The sequence below is a fragment of the Elgaria multicarinata genome, chromosome 9, assembly GCF_023053635.1.
Source record: "Elgaria multicarinata webbii isolate HBS135686 ecotype San Diego chromosome 9, rElgMul1.1.pri, whole genome shotgun sequence".
NCBI classification, from domain to species: Eukaryota; Metazoa; Chordata; class Lepidosauria; order Squamata; family Anguidae; genus Elgaria; species Elgaria multicarinata.
The window spans coordinates 91,229,649-91,246,553 of record NC_086179.1 but is presented as its reverse complement, the minus strand read 5'-3'; the positions used below and the strand labels follow the sequence as shown (position 1 = coordinate 91,246,553).

The window sequence follows — 16,905 nt, the reverse complement described above, 5'->3', positions numbered from 1 at the left end:
GGTGAGTTTGTGCTGTAGTAAAGAGCAAAGAACCAGTAGAGTATTTCTGATATACTTTACATTTTGGAAGTAGCTTGATTACATAAGGCAAAAGGCATCAAATTCCATCCCTTACAAAACGTGGTCTATTCTATTCTGCCACTTGACCTCTCTGCTGTCTGTGAGTTTAGTGTAGTCTTTATTTATGGTCCCTCAGCATCATTACTAACACCAACACTACCTTTCTGCAGAATCAGTTCAACGCAGCCAGATAAGCTTTGGGCCACCACAGATTAAATACTTATTTGAGTACCTGCCATTTAAGTAGGCTATGAAGGCAGCAGGGAAGACCACTGCCTTCATGTTCTACTTTGGGCTTCCCAGAAACATCTGGTTGTCCCTTTTGGAAGCTGGTTGTTGAGCTAGATGAATCTTTGACTTGGTTTTGTGTGTGGGACACTGCAGGGACACATTGGGTGTGTTCGCATGTCACGCTAAGCCACCATAGGTGTTTGGTTTTTTGCTTGCTATCTTGATAGAAGATTGGGTGCTCTGTGGCTTGCTGTGGCTAGCTTCCCCTCCTCAGTCCTCCTCCCAGCTCAGGCATGTATCTCAGGCGCCTTTGCAGCAGTAAAATAGAGGGCGAAATTAAGCAAATTTCCTAGCAGTGGAAATTTACTCCTATGCACATCCAAAAATTAAAATAAAATGTGAATATGTTCAGGACACTCTGCAGTGTCCTTTCTTTTCTGTTTTTAGGAGCATGGGACACTGAGAAGGCATGAGGGAAGATGGCACTAGTGAGGTTACTAAGGGCTTCGCTGCTCTTGCCAGGCAGTTCTGTAGCCATTCCCAACAACCCATGATGAAGCCAATCTGTTCAGTTTGGACAACACAACAAGTCATAATGGGAATGAATAACCCTACAACAAGCCATGAATTCACGAAAAATAAGCCACCTTGTGTAAGCTATGCCGGGTTCACATAACACGACAAACAATCAAGGCTGATCAAGTGTGGTGGATTGTCGTGTCATGCAAACCAGCTCATGATGTCCTCTATATTTGTAAAATGTGAAGGAGCGCTGCTTACATCCATATTAGAAACATTTCTTAAAATGTTGTGGGCTTTCCTAAATAAGAAGCTGCCTTCTACTGAGTCAGACCATTGGTCCATCTAGCCCAGTATTGTTGACTCTGGCTGGCAGCTGCGCTCCAGGGTTTCAGGCAGGGTTTTTTCCTGCCCTCCTGGAAATGCCAGGGTTCGAATCTGGGACCTTCAGCAGATGCTCTACCACTGAGCTGTTGTGATTGTTAATATCAGTCTGATTCATGACTAGTTCCCTGGCTATTGTGGTCTCTTGATTCTCATTGCTAAGGAATTCCTTCAGTTACTTAAAGCCCAAATGAGTTCCCAAAGAAGCTGCTCTAGGGTAGCTTCCTTGAAGACCTTTGGCAAACTTTTGTACTCATTGCAAAAAGCAGAGACGAACATTTCTGTTTGAAAAGAGATCCCCCTTTCTCTTTAAAATATGCAGTTATTTGACAGATGGTCACTAGGTGGCATTGTACACACATTTTTAGAAGGGGTTCAAGCATTTTAATGGCTTTCTCAAAAGAAAGTCCTTTGTGTTACACAGTTCCATAGAGAACTCTGAACCTGTCTCCTCCTAATGGAGAGAATACAACCAGTGACCTAGACTACATTGTGTTTATTTTAACACACTATTCACTACTTAATTCTCTTCCATCTCCATTGTTTCCAGGTACAGATCAGGCGCTTGGGGTGGTACTGTAGTCAGATAAACACAATACCCCAAGTTTGCCATTTTTAAAAATATGTCTGCAAATAGCAGATTGATTTCTTGACACTTTGATCTTAGTTAACATTTTCATGATTTCAGTCCCTGCTGTCATGTAATAAACGCTAGCTGCCCACTTAGGAGGGTTTTTCCCCTCTGGATAACCATTTTATTCCTTTATGAATTATATTCATTAAATGTCTATATTGCATTTTGATAAAACTGTTCCTCAAGTTAGGTTACAAAAGCAATTGCACCTTGTTTTGAAGAAACATTATTCTGTCTTCTTTGATTTTGTTAATGCTCTCAGAGAGAAATAAAAGTAAGTGTGGATTTTGTTTTGTAACTGAAATATCAAAAAGCACGTTGACTGAATTGCTTTTGCAACATATTTGCACGGCTTCAAGATAGGAATTTGTATTGCAAAACACCTTCAATATATTTATTCCTATTGATATGTATTCATTTGTTGAACTGTAATCACTTCAATTTCCATTAGCTTGTTGCAACTTTATTACATGGCAAAAAGTGTGTGTTTAATGAAGTATCTGGTGATCTAAGATACTTCCCTGGTGGGTCATTATATGTTTTGTAATTTTCATACATTTCTAGGTTGAACCATTGCAAGGAATCCATGAAATATAATTAAATGTACATGCAAAACTAGTCATTATGGAAATAATAATGTCTTGATTCATTCTTAAGTTTGTCTGTTTTAAAAATACACACATGTGCAAACTGCATAGTTCAATTACTATGTTATGTGCACTTTTATTAAAATATTGTGATAGACTTCAGCACATTCATGACTTAACACTTTAAAGATATCAAATTATTTGTCATTTCATGAAAATCTAGACCGAAGATGGTCTAGATGACTCAAAATTGCTCAGAGGATTTCTGTATCCTCGTTGTCATGCTTCCCGTGTTACATTTTAAATGTTAATCTCTCTTTTGGGGAGATGCATCAGTTCTAGATGCACTTCAAGGCATGCATTTCATGATGGGAGTGATGTACACGTTGTTGCCTTGGCCATTAACCTAGGAGTTCTCTGTACATTTACTTAGGTAAGTTGCCCTTGAACTGTGATGATAAAGGCCTTGTTTAGATTTATGTGACACCAGGAATGAACCAAGGTGAGTTTTAGGCTGACAGATTCCTCTCCTTCCATTCCCTCGTCTGGCATAGCCATGAAGAGGAGTTTGAAACCTTTCACTTCTGTCTTAGACTAATTAAAGTTAAGTGTTCTGTCCAAACCAGACACATTGCGGTTACCCTTAACTATGCTTATCAAACTGATTTGTTTCCAATAGCCAAAGTTAAGATTAACCACAGTTTAAGGTTTGGACATAACAGTAAACTATTTGAAACTAAAGTTTCTGATCTCATGGTTGTACCAGGGGAGGGGAGGCAGTGACGACAAAACATTGTTTATAGTTGTGTTTGAACTGGGCTTGGATTCAACACTGTACTTGCTTGAGTCCTGGGTCTTCCTCTCGCACATGGAGAAAGTCGTGCCAGCCTCCTCCATATCACATCAGAGGCAGATAGATCTGGCCATTAGAACGCCTATATTACAGCCTCATTGTTCCTTTAGGGGGTGAGCAACTTGTGACCCTCCAGATGTTTTGGCTTCCAACTCCAAACAGCAGTAGACAGCATAACCAGTGGTGAAAGGAGTTTTTAGGTCAAAATGCCTGGAGGGCAAGAAGTTGCCAACCCCTGATTTAGGAACAGCCCCTTTCCCTGTACCTTAGAGTAGCCTGACACACTTGATTAAATATAGGCTCTCCTGTTTACTTACGACTTTCCTATCCTGAAAAACTAGCAAAAGGACTTTGGTTAAGATTATGTCACATGTAATCTCAGCATATGCATTTGAAAATATAAACCAAATACACTTTTCATTACTTAGTTATTACCATTGCTGGATCAGGGAAGAAAGATTGCCAGTTTTCATTCAACGTATTTTGACTGCGTGTTTTTGTTTTTAGGGTGTCATCTTTGCGGCTGGCCTACAAAGACCTTGAAATTCAGATGAAAGAAGAAAAATTAAATATGGCTGGCAAAAAGAAAACAGAGGTAGACAGACTTGGTATGGGATTCAGTAGCAATAGAAGGTATGCATAATCCTCTAGCTGCATGTTACAAATGCTAAACATGACAGAGATTTCAATTGAATACTATAGAATGGTTTGGGCAACTTGTGGCTTTTCACGTGGTCCCTGGTCCACAGCTGGTTGGCCACTGTGTGAACAGAGTGCTGGACTAAATGGACCCATGGTCTGATCCAGCATGGCTCTTCTTATGTTCTTATGACTGACTGAAATTACTAATGGAAGGCACTGGATTCAGCATTGTGAAATGGAAACACATGCAGAAATGTGCCTGGGACATCTTCCCTCTAGCAAAGCTTAAACACACCAGGACTTAATGAATTTGATGACATGCGCTCTGAGTCGTAAAAGCTCGTGCCACAGTGAATCGTTGTTGTGTTTGCTCCATGCTTCTTCTTTTTTTCCTGTGAGAGAGCTGGAGGACCTAAATGCTTGGGTTTTCTTTTTTAATCAGTATCGAACTGCTGCAAACTCTTGGCTTTTTGTTCCAGTCAAGACATCCTTTGGGGCATGTTAAGGAGAAGCTCCCAGCTTCCCTGGTGACTTCATGTCTTGCTACGATGTCTAGTATCACAGTTAGAGATAACGTGGGAAAGAGCTTTTTTAATTATTCCTTAAGGATGCTTTAAAATCTCGGGTCATGGAGATCTGAAATTTGATTTGTGTTATGAAGCTTCCTTTTCGTTTTAGAATTTTTAGTAGAGGTTTATTAGAATATGCTGCATCATATTCTCAGGACATATTTTGCCTCTCTTATGAGCTAATATGTATGTCTTCATTTTCTCCTAGTGCCATTTCCCATTCAGTAACTTCAGATATGCAAATCATAGAACAAGAAACGCCTACAACTGCAAAACCAAGGAAAAAGTACAATGATGATGAAGACTCATATTTTTCTTCCCCCAGTTCAAGGTAATGAATTATTATTTCATTGAAAAAGAAGAGTAAAAAAAAAATGTTGGCAAGGATTAAACATTTTACAGAATGGTAAAATATGTATTATTCAGAATTCATGCTCTTGAAATACTTTTAACATATCCAACATACTGATAATTTGGGAAATAATGACAAGGCAGTTCATGCTATGAGTAGGAGATAGGTATAGAAAATAAAGGATATGGAGGAAATATCTTCTCTAGTCATTTTTTTAAAATTCTGAAGACAGTGGCTTGGATTTAAAGAACTACAGGTAGAATTCCACTCACGGAATCATAGAATAGCAGAGTTGGAAGGGTCCTACAAGGCCATCGAGTCCAACCCCCTGCTCAATGCAGGAATCCACCCTAAAGCATCCCTGACAGATGGTCAGGAGGTTTTCTTGCCCTCTGCATCCCTCTGTACTACGTGAGAACCTATTGCTTAGGGTCACAGAATCCTCTGGCATGGTATACAGTGTTGCATTGAAGGGGTGGGCAATCAGTGGTAATCAGACATTTTTTAAAAAATCCCCACAACCATTTAGTTTTACATGGTGGTCTTTTGTTCAAGAAGCTATTCGGGTTTAGTGCCAGAAATGCTGCAGCCTCATAATCCCAGATTATTCACTTCACATTATTTGTATTAAATTCAAACTCTCTTTTCATTGATTAATCTGGATTCAGGTTAATTATTGTTTGATTATAACTATTTAAAAATATTGAATCAAATGTTGATATTGAAGCTCCTTCTTTGTTTATGTGCTTTTTGGTTCGCATCTCCATTAGAAGTAAGAAATAGTGAGGGGAAAGAGACAGAAAACCCTCAATTTATAATGATAACACCTACTATTCCCACATTATATGGGAAAGCGTGTAGTGCTCTTTACAGGAACAAAATGTCAGGCCATTGTATAGAACTGGATCCATGGCTCTCATGCCCATAGAGGCTTTCAGCTATTTCCTTGCTCTCTAGAGCAAGAGGGCTGAACCTCTTTCAGCAAAATTGAGGGCAAAATTCCACTTTGCTGAAATTTTCAGAGGTCCCGTTCCAGTGGTGGCCAGACTCAAAGACCAAACGTACCAGCATATTTTAGTTTATAGCTCTTTGGGCCAAAAGGCTAGCATATTTTAGTTCATAGTTCTAACTTCCAGTAACTAAGCCTTAGGAGAGGCAATTCAGCTTTTTAGAATGGTAGGTAAAACTGCATGGAAACCACCAAAGGAGGAGGGCAAGAGGGTGGGGTGGGTGAGAGAACGCGCATGGCCTTCTGGGAAGCTGGGGGACCAGGTTGGGACCTGAAGAGGGCCGCCGTCTGAAACTATTAATGCAGCCCCTTAATGTTTACTTTTGCCGTCCAGGTACTTTGATTCACCAGAGTTGAGAAGTAGCACTTTTCCTAAATGGGATGACAATTCCGAATCCTTCTGGAAGAAAGAGAGCAGCAACAGAGATATAGATATGATTCTATCTTCAAAAACTATGGGTTATTCAGAAAGGTATCTAAAGAAAACTACTCTGCAAAACACTTAATCTTATACATGTGAATAGTTCCAACAACATAAAAAAAATGTATTGCTTTGTATTAAATCCTATCTCTTCACAAGAGACTAAAATGTCTAAGTTTTTCCAGTATTTGGCTGGGTTCGGACGACACAATAATCAACGGGGTGGTGGTGGAAGGAGGCAACTATCAGTTGAGTTGATTATTGCGTTGGGGAACACACACAATGCACACACAACCAACAGTACGCTATTTCGCCATTTTACGCAACGGAGAAAAACAAAGGGCTGCTCCGTTGCTTATCAAATAATCAATTGCTTACGTTGTCATGTGGAGGGCTCCCCCCTCCGTCGAGTGCACTATTCCATTGGTCATAGAGTTCTCCGGCCGAAAACACCCGGGCTGCTCCTATACAGCTGGCAGAACTCGCAATGGCTGATGGGATGCGTCCAGGAAGACTGAGGAAGGAGGGAGGTTGGAGCACCGGCAGCCCAGAAGGATGCCTGGAGTTTCAGCCGCGTGACGGGTGGAGGGGCAACATGTCATTTGGGGAGTACCAGGAGAATAATGCACGGTGAGTGTGCTATTACCCCTTCCATTGTCTAATATGTCGTCCGAACTCAGCCTTGGAGTAGAAAGTTGTATATGTAGCCAAATGTTGAATAATTAGCACAGGTGTTGCTAACACAGCACCCACAAGAACCATGGCACCCAGAAAGGCCAGGTTAAGTCATCCTCTAAGCTGTGTCCCCCCCCCCAAAAAAAAATTATGGAATGAACTCCCCAGTAAGGCCTGCTTGTTTTTTGTGTTGAGTTAAGACCTTCCTCTACAGGTGTTGTGCCTCAGTTTGGGATAGAGCAGAAAGGAACAGCTGAACCTGGGAGTGTTTGGGGAGTGTTCCTTGCCAGGAACAGGCAGAAACAACAACAGGCATTTGGCAGCATATACTAGGTTTTTAATCAGGTCATGAGATATTGTTTAGAAATATCTGTGTCTATGTGTGTGCTGGCCATGTTTGTGGCTAAACTGCTTTTATATTATGTACAACATTGTATTTTTTAATGTTTTAATCCTTATAAAGCACCCTTTGGCTATTGTACAATATAGAAATGTAATAAATGATTTAGAATTGGAATTGATGTGAATAAAATAGTTCCCCCTCCACCTCAAGTTCTCTTGATTTGGAAGTTGGGAAGGTTTTTAAACACAGGGTAATTGTGCTCCGCCCCCCAAAATTGCTAAATGTTCTTATTATAAAGTTCCCACTTTATATATAGATTTTGTATGTGCCTGTACATAGAGTTTCATTATGAGATTTTTTTTCTATACAGATGAATGCCACTTGTGAGTTGAGCAGTTAACTATTGTTAAAACGAAATCAAAATATTAACAGCTGTCAGTATTTACCAAATGAGCTAACTTGATGTCAGGTTGATATGCAATATACTTAATAGTATTTATACAGAGGTAATAATTAACTTCTATAAACTGGATCCTCTCAGATGTAACCATATAGAAACAATGTTCTTAGGCCTTCCTCTCGTCGTAAACCTGAGTATGAGCCTTCTGCAAGTACAGACGAGGCACAAAAGAAATTTGGCAATGTTAAAGCCATTTCCTCAGATATGTACTTTGGAAAGCAAGAACACGCTGAAGTAAGTAAAAACGACACGACGGACAACTTTTGCAATGAATAACTGTTTTGGGGGGACTATTTTGACTTTCTGTGATGATTCCAGGATTTTATTAACTTCACACAGATTTAGTTAGAATAAAGGGAGCTTTTTTTTGTGGGAAGTAGTTGTGATAGCTAGATCAGTAGATTGAAATTTGAGAGAAAGCTGTATGGACCACGGCCCACATTCTAAAGCTGGGAACTAAGCTATACAATATATTTGTTTGATAGCACGTAGAATTACACCCCACCCCCAGTAAACCATACTAGTGAGGATTCGTATATTTGGTAGCAGTGTGGGAGCCAGACGCAATTCAACCTAATCTGTGTCCTCAGATGCATTTGGTTAGCTATGTGGACAAAAAGTCTCTACTTTGAATAACATGATATTGTGAAGCAGTGGTCTCCAACGCGGTGCCCACAGGGATCTCCAGCAGCTCCTGCAAAACTCTACTCTCACTGCTCTGTTCAATATATATATACATATTTTAAGAAAAACCTTGAAATATGTTAGGGCAGTCTTCTTTCTGTCCCTTTCTAGCCTTAAACCACGGCTTTAACCACGGTCGTTAAGCCAGAAAACCAGGTTGTGTTCAGAAGACACCTTAAACCATGGCTTTAACCATGGTGAATAAGGCTTTTTGCCATGGTTTAAGGTGTCTTCTGAACACAACCTGGCATTCTGGCTTAACCACTGTGGTTAAAGCCATGGTTTAAGGTTCCTTCTGAATGGGGCTGCTGTTTCTCCCCCTCTGCTCCTCTTTAGCTCACTTTTAACTAGCCAGGTGCCCAGGGCAGCCATTATGTGACTTGCCACATTCTCCATTTTGTTGTGGTGCCCAAAACAGTTTCTCAAATTCCAAAATGGGCCCATGTGTCCAAAAAGATAGGGGACCCCTGCTGTGAAGAATGGGTTACGAAAATAAATTGAGAATTGGGATTAATAAGCTTTTTTCACCTAGGGCACCTCATGGCTATTTTTGGGAAAGCTGTCTTTGTCAGTTTTGTTGCAACAGTGGGAGTCCTCTCAGCTAGGTGTAAAACTCAAGTAAATACATTATTATTGATATCTTCTTAACTCTTTCATAGTATGAAGCTAGAGTTCGGTTAGAGAGACTTTCTGGAAACTCTGCTATAAGTTCAGCCGATTTGTTTGAAGATCAGAAGAAACAGCCATCAGGTATAGCAGGAAAATAATGAAGCTGAACTTTTGAATATTCTGAATTGTGTAAAATGGCCTGTTAAATTTTCTAGCAATTATGTACAAGACATGGCACTGACTGCAGTCCTAATATGAACTTGGTAGAACATAGTTCCAAATACACCCGTTTAGGATTAGGCTGTTAAATCTTTGCTGAGACCAATTTTGTGCCCCTATCCAGGCGGCACATTGGGCAGATGACCTTGTCACCCCACTGTATGCTATTGCTAAATGTCCAAGTTCCTTAAAGGAGAAATATGTTGAATGATGTACACCACTATCAAAACAACTGAGGCACGTTGAGCACATAAAGGGTGCATTTGGATGGCACTTTAGTCCACCATGGCTTAATAAGCTATGCACAGTAGCTTGTTTTAGAATTAGTCCATGATGCCTCTCCTGCCTAATCTGATCCTTCCTCCAACCTGCATGGTCCTGCAGTCCTTCCAACCATGCAGTAGCACTGTGTTGCCCATTCTTGCTTGGGCTGTCATAAACATACCCTTGGAGGTTTTCAGGATCGGGACCAAATTTCTCACATAGCCTCCCCCACCTCATCCAACAACAATCACCGTGTGCTCACTAGTCAACAAGCGAAAATCTCAGGTGCACTAAAAGGGCTTGCAGCTAGAAAGCCTTGGGGGGTTGCAGGATTGGGACCAAACTTCACAGGCTGCCTCCCCTAGTCACAAGGCACCCAGTCCAACAACCCCCCCCCCCATATCACTAATACAGAACCTTGGGGCTTTGCAGGATCAGGATGGAACATCATACCCAGGCTCCCTTAGACAGGTAGCACCTGATGCCCCCAGAAAAGCCGGCATCCCCGTGTATGGAGATACATTTTTTTTTAACGCTAACACTATGTTGACAGAACGATCTAAGGCTAAGTCGGGAATGCACTTTTCACCCATTGGTTAATGTGCAGTTGCACACTTAGCAAGTAGGCGGGGGCAGTAAAAGCACTTTCTTTTGGGGGGGCAGAACACAGACATCACTTTAGAGCTATGTCAGAGAGCTTCTTTTGTCACTTTCAGTTACAGAGAGTTGTCTACCCTTGGTTTAGACAAACATTTTAACCAAATTAGAACAGTTTATAACTTAATGCAATTTAACTGAGGAAACATGCTTCTTTTCATTCCAAAGCTTATTTCTGTCCCCTCTCCTTAGGAAGCTACAATATTTCAAACGTCTTGCCCACTGCTCCAGATATGGCTCAGTTTAAGCAAGGAGTAAGGTCGGTCGCTGGAAGGCTTTCTGTCCTGGCAAATGGAGTTATGACCTCTATTCAGGTTCGTAAACCAACTTCAAAATTTGGAATTGCCCACTATTCTAAGGATGGGAAGCGCTGGCATTTTGCATAATCGTTCATGGAGAGCAGGCGCAGATTCCCCCTACCTGAAGGAAAGGAACCTCTTGTGCAAGCACTGAGTCATTGCTGACTCTTGGAGGGACGCCAGCTTTCGCTGACGTTTTCTTGGCAGGCCTTATAGCGGGGTGGTTTGCCATTGCCTTCCCCGGCCGTTGTTACCTTTCCCCCAGCTAACTGGGTACTCATTTTACCGACCTCGGGAGGATGGAAGGCTGAGTCGACCCGAGCCGGCTGCCTGAAACCAGCTTCCGCTGGGATCGAACTCAGGCCGTGGGGAGAGTTTTGGCTGCAGAAACTGCTGCTTTACCGCTCTATATACTAGTTGATGAGAAATAAAGCATGCTCCCTGTGCAAACTCTGAAGGTTTAGTATTGTGACTTCCATAACAAGAATGGATCTCTTTGGGTGAAAGTGTGCTGTTTTATGAATTGGCTGAGATTTTGTTGAACTTGCATTAAAATTGCTCATATTTTTTACCTTGGGGGACGGTGAGGATAGATTTCAATCCATTCATTCTCATAGCAGTTGAATGTTAGGGTAATATTTATTTGTTTATTTATTTATTACATTTATATACCGCCCCACAGCCGAAGCTCTCTGGGCGGTTCACAAAGCTGCTGTGTGTTGTTGTTTTTTACTGGAGGGGATAGCGGTTTTGCACCCTGTTAATCATATAAATGCACCTTCCATTAAGGCCTATGAGACCTTTGTCACGGAGGATGTAGGGTGGCCCCCACGTATGCTCAGATTTTCATGGCCGCAGAGGGTTATTTCTGCAGCCAGAAACGGGAAGTCATAGCAGGTATGTTGAACCTCAGGCCTGTGTGCAAAATCTGGCCCACCTGGGGTCCCAGCCTGGTCTTCCAAGGTTCTTCAGAGAGCTACACCCACTTCGCCCAACTGCTGATAATTTGATTTCCAAGCTTGTGTGTGTTCCCACCCTTCTAAAAAAATTCAATGTCTCTCCTAAGGCTTAGATACCGGCGATAAAGAGCTTGAAGCTGAAATACGCTGGCATGTTTGGCCCCATGCCTTCTGGCCCTGCCCACCGAGAGCATTTTTGCCATTGAAATCTGCCTTGGGCTGAAAAAGGTTCAGCACCCATCCTTATACTTTTCAAGCTGCTTCACTAGATTATCACCAATATATGCAGCTTATTAAGCACCTGTTATATGCATGAAATATGCATGGTTTTCCAAAACAAACGGAGCCTTACATTTTCTTAAGATGTGGTTAGCATTTATCAAGAGGGGAAAAAATAGGTGTAGATTTCAATTTGTGAGTGTACAAATGATAACTGCAAAAATATGCTCTTTGCTAGCTTGTAAGAGACGTAACTTGTTCACTTCTTTTCATCCCCATTGCCATCCTCTCTCCTCCAGGATCGGTATGGTTCCTAACCATTTGTATTCAGCTGATTGGATACACAAAAGAGCTTTTAAAAAAATATACTTCTGCCAGTGATCGTACTGCATATCTTACAAGAAGGCTGCCTTAACGCTGATCTACCCACCTCTGTGTTTTTACCATGTGTTCTTTCTGCCTCCGAGAAGCTTTCATTTAATGTAGCAGCTTATCACTTCTGCTTTTATTCTGTTAGTGTTGTTCTACTGTTCATGTCTTTATTATGCTATGAATAGTGTCTCACCATTGCTACACCAATCTGGTTCTGAGGCCGGACAAGGAATGCTGTAATGCGTTACACAAAACAGTTATAGGCTACCTATGAATTGCTTTTCATGAGCTTTAGTTGTTATTTAGAGACCTGGTTTGCACAACCACTGCAGACCCTGGTGGGTTGTTACACATGTGGGCACGTGCTAGGCAAATTCTGAATATTCAAGCTGCAACCACGGCTTTTCATGTTGTCCAAACCCAGCAGTGGTGGGTAGTGTGAGTTTTAAATAACCCTTGCATAACCCATGATCTGTTTTAGGGTTATGTGAGGATTGTTTAACCCTCCCACAACCCACTCCCACTGGTTTTGAACAACACAACAAGCAGTGATCACAGCTTGAATATTCAAAGTGTCTATCCATATATGCCACACACACTCAGCTGTTTGATTGTGAAAGCCAGCCTGTAGAGAAGTCGGTGATAACCTCAAATTATAGGAGGACTGCCCATAAATCACTCTTTCACTACCCCCTAAACACATAGTGAGTCTTGGAGTAGCCACTGATTTTGTGCCATTCCTACTCACTAAGTTTAGAGAGTGGGATCTGGACAGAGCAATACCTTAGGTAATCAAATGTGAGATTTCCTCTACTAAAATATTTAATCCATTAGAGAGATTGCAATGTAAATTTAAGGGAGTCCACACATTCAGGTAACTAAGGGATCCTTCCATTTTGAACATTATCTTCTAGGGCTGAAGATTGGGGAAAGGTCCAAGCCCAAATAACGCTCCTAAAGTTGCTGCATATAAATGAGATCAGGGGGACATCCAAACAGGCCCACAGAAGGGATTTGACCCAGAGTTGATTTCAGTGGGCTTAAGTAACTGTGTTGTAACCAGGATGTCTTGATAGTTTAAGAAAATACTGATGAATCTGTACATGACAGGAAATGGTAGTTAGTGTTTAGTATGAAAGTGGAAAAAGTCTTTTAAGCATTGGTCTTTCATGTAAGCAATTTTTTTCCTAAAAGAAATGGGAGAAATTTGTTGTATGTTTAAAAGATGTCATTTTTGTCAACATTTTATTTATTCATAACATTTAAATTTTATTTTGAATTGCAATTTAGATTCCTTACATGCTTTAAAACAATCAATATGGTGTATAAAATGAAGAATAAAGTATATATAGAGAGATGGGGTAGGAGCGAAAGATGGAATTTACAAATAAAAATTGCAAGGCCAAACTAATCTAATAGAACGTTTAAATAATAATTCTAGTACGAACTGGTGGATTTAAAATCAAAATAGAGAATATATGTATAAAAGTATTTAGTGTGGCTGTGTTTTAGACAGCCTAGAATCATAATTATTAAAACTGAATTTAAAAAAATGCCAGAAATGCTTCATTTTATCAGTTTTGTATCTGTCTTGAACAGCTGCCATTTCAACTTAATAAAATTTGAAATAACTTGCAGTTTTCCATGTGAAAGTTTGATTTCTGCTGCCTGCTAGAATTTAATATTGCATGAAGTGTCGTGATTTTTTTTCTTTGCTACATTTTTTTTTTGTCAGAAATGTGGAGGGCTGTGTTTGGTGTTCTTCTTTCAGGGTAGAGGCTCCTGGCTCAAGCTTCTTTGAGGTTCAGCCTTCATAGAAGCATACAATTATGAGTTCCTTAGGATCCTAAGGAAGTACCCCACTCCATATGGTTCCGGAGGTTCCGGAGGGTCCCTTGACCTTCCAGAGAGACTTTTCAGGAGACACAGCGCAGGGAAAAGTAGGGCACTGGGAACTTGGGGCAGTATCCAACAGTGATCAGCTGTGTGCAGCCAGTCCCACCAATTCTGTTGTGCAACTAGCCCCTAACCACTTGCACAACAGTGATTAGCACTTCTGGGGGCAAACTGAAACAAGCAGAAATGCTTGTTTCTGGAATGGGGAAGGTCAATGGAACTCACATAAGGGAGCTCACTTGACCTGGACCCTTCCAGAAACAAACATTTCTGTTCATTTCAGGCCCCTGGAAACCCTACATCGCTATTGCGCAAGCAGTGGGGCCGTTTGCGCAGTGGAATTGGAAAAGCTGGCCATGTGTGGAACGAAAGAAGTGGGCCCTGTGCGTGGACTGTTTCTCCTTTACTTAAAACAATAACTTAGAATCAGAATAGTAGAGTTGGAAGGGGCCTACAAGGCCATTGAGTCCAACCCCCTGCTCAATGCAGGAATCCACCCTAAAGCATCCCTGACAAATGGTTGTCCAGCTGCCTCTTGAATGCCTCTAGTGTGGGAGAGGCCACAACCTCCCTAGGTAGCTGGTTCCATTGTCGTACTGCTCTAACAGGAAGTTTTTCCTGATGTCCAGCCAGAATCTGACTTACTGGAACTTCATGCTTGTTATCAGATCCTTGTCATTGTCTCTGCCTTTGTCGTCCTTGTTGAACATATTTCTTCTCAGCATCTTCATCCCTCATTCTTTAAAAAGGTCAGAACTTTGGCACTCCCCAGCGCTAATGGGCTGTTCGTTTTCCCTCCGTGAGGCACACAAAGTCGGTTCCTGCATTTAGTTCCAATGTTTCACAACGTCCACATTTAATAGAAGTCTCTGAAAGAAATGTTGTGTCCGTTTGGCTTGGGTGAACAATTTAGAGGCTGGATAAACCTAATGTCACTTTGGAGAAGTGAATTAAGCTCAGTGGTGGTGCTTTGCGTGTAGGTCCCAGGTTCAGTTGCTGACTATCTCGGTAGGATTGGGAAAGACTCTAGGTTGAAACCCTGGAGAGCTGGGATGTTGAACCTCTTTCAGCCCAAAAGTGGGATTCCATTTCAGAGATGCTCTCAGGTGCTGCATTCCACCGGTGTGTGGGGCAGCAGGCAAAAGAGATGGTGCTAAAATAACAGCATATTGTAGCTTAAAGCTTTTACTCCCAGTAAATAAAGGGAGGCAATCCAACCTTTTAGAAACTGGGAAAATGCACAAAAGACAGTAAACAGCCAAATGATTGACAGTCAGGGAAAAGGGGGTGGAACCAGTGGAAGGGGTTGTGGTCTTGTGGGCACTCAGGAGGGCTGGATTTCACCCCAGGCCTGAGTTTCTGATTTCTCCTTTTAGAACGGTTCTGTTTATACGAGTTTTAGAAAATCCATAAGAAAGAGTGAGATATGAGAAACTATTGTTAGGATATGAGATAAATTCTCCAGGTATGTTTCCATTGGCATAGATTTTGTTATGCATTCCAGCCAGCTACAAGACCACAAAACATTGACATCTGATCCAATACTGCATTATCCAGATGTAGTGGTTTTACAGGCCTTGGCCAGAACTGACCTCAATCTGTTTTGAGACACAGAACATGAAATGCTCATATTTCCTTATTCTAATACATTCAAACACAAAATTTTGAACAGTGCAAAATGATTGATATTTTATCTAGAGCTCTTACACCTTTTAAAAGTTTGATGAGGCCTAATGTAGTGCACAAAGGCGTATTGTCTAAAGTATATAAATGTCTAATGGAAAATGAGAAGAAGGACGCACGTTTTTTCAAAGTGAGATAGAATGGAAACTTAAATGACCCAATTACTGAATGAATTTTATATTCACAAAATGGGGAATCAGCCACGGTGTGTATCTCTTTAGCCCAGCATATCTTTAGCCCATACTATTATGCTAAAAGAAAAAGAAAAAGCCTAGACATCTAGAGCACGAGTTCAAATGTTTTATTTTCATTTCAGACTTTTTACCTTTGCTGGCAAAGTTTTGGTGCACAGTTCATGTGGGGCATGGGCCAGGCCTGCTGAGATTCAGTATTGCTCCATGTAAAAATATAACCTGAAACCTGCACAACTGGGAGGTTAATCCAACTAAATTTGCCATCTCTCCCTACACTCCCATTTTAAGACTGCAACTAATGCAGACTTAATGGTTTTATCACCAAGCCAAGCATGTTCCTGGTGCTTTGACGTGGGCCTATGGAGTCTACTCAGAGAAGAGCCTTCAGTGTGTGGTGACCCCATTTCTATGGAACTCCCTGCCTCTGGAATTCAGGCAGGCACCAACATTGGCCTGTTTCAGACAACACGCTAAACCAGTGGTTTCCAAACTTTTTCAGGTCACCGCCCCCTTAGTTCCACAAACTCATGCCCAGTGCCCCCTACCCTACCCTATAAAAATCATTCAGAATAGCGTTTTTCAACGACCCACTAAAGAAGATAATAAAATTCAAAACAGTAACAATTGAATATTCAAAATCCAATTGGTGTGCCCTGCCATGCTGGCTGCAAACAGAGGTGTTCGCTCTCTTTTCCCTCCCTCCCTTGGCAAGCCTGGGGTGGGTGCTTCTCATTTAGAGGGGATTCTAGGAGTTGAAGGACTTTTTTCTGTCTAAACATGCATAAAATTGTGCCTTTAACTTATGTCACACAGTTAAATTGTGTTTTAACCTGTTGGGTGTTTTACTGTGGTTTTAATTTTTGTGAACCGCCCAGAGAGCTTCGGCTATTGGGCGGTATAAAAATGTAATAAATAAATAAATAAATAAAAATAAATTATTTTCCACCTCAGGTACCAAAAATCTCTTTGTACAAAGGTCCCTCTCCCTTGCCAATGTAGAGGAAAAGGGCCCGGGACAGAAGTTTATGTTTCATTTTATACAGGGGGAAACGTTGTACACAAATAATTGGTTGCTAGCTCAAATCGTCACAGCTGATCCTCCTCTCTGTTT

At 41.2% G+C, this 16,905-nt stretch overlaps 1 protein-coding gene across 3 annotated transcripts in view; it reads left to right on the top strand.

Annotated features, from left to right (window-relative positions):
• Positions 1-13,658, top strand: part of ARFGAP3 (ADP ribosylation factor GTPase activating protein 3) — a 50,355-nt gene extending 36,697 nt beyond the window's left edge. For all 3 annotated transcript variants that reach the window (XM_063134319.1, XM_063134318.1, XM_063134317.1), the window contains 7 exons: positions 3,776-3,901; positions 4,688-4,810; positions 6,175-6,312; positions 7,850-7,973; positions 9,083-9,173; positions 10,365-10,486; positions 11,949-13,658. In XM_063134319.1, coding sequence (XP_062990389.1) covers positions 3,776-3,901; positions 4,688-4,810; positions 6,175-6,312; positions 7,850-7,973; positions 9,083-9,173; positions 10,365-10,486; positions 11,949-11,966 — 742 coding nt within the window. In that variant the 3' untranslated portion in view covers positions 11,967-13,658. The remainder of the gene's footprint in view (positions 1-3,775; positions 3,902-4,687; positions 4,811-6,174; positions 6,313-7,849; positions 7,974-9,082; positions 9,174-10,364; positions 10,487-11,948) is intronic.
• The last annotated feature ends 3,247 nt before the right edge of the window (positions 13,659-16,905 follow it).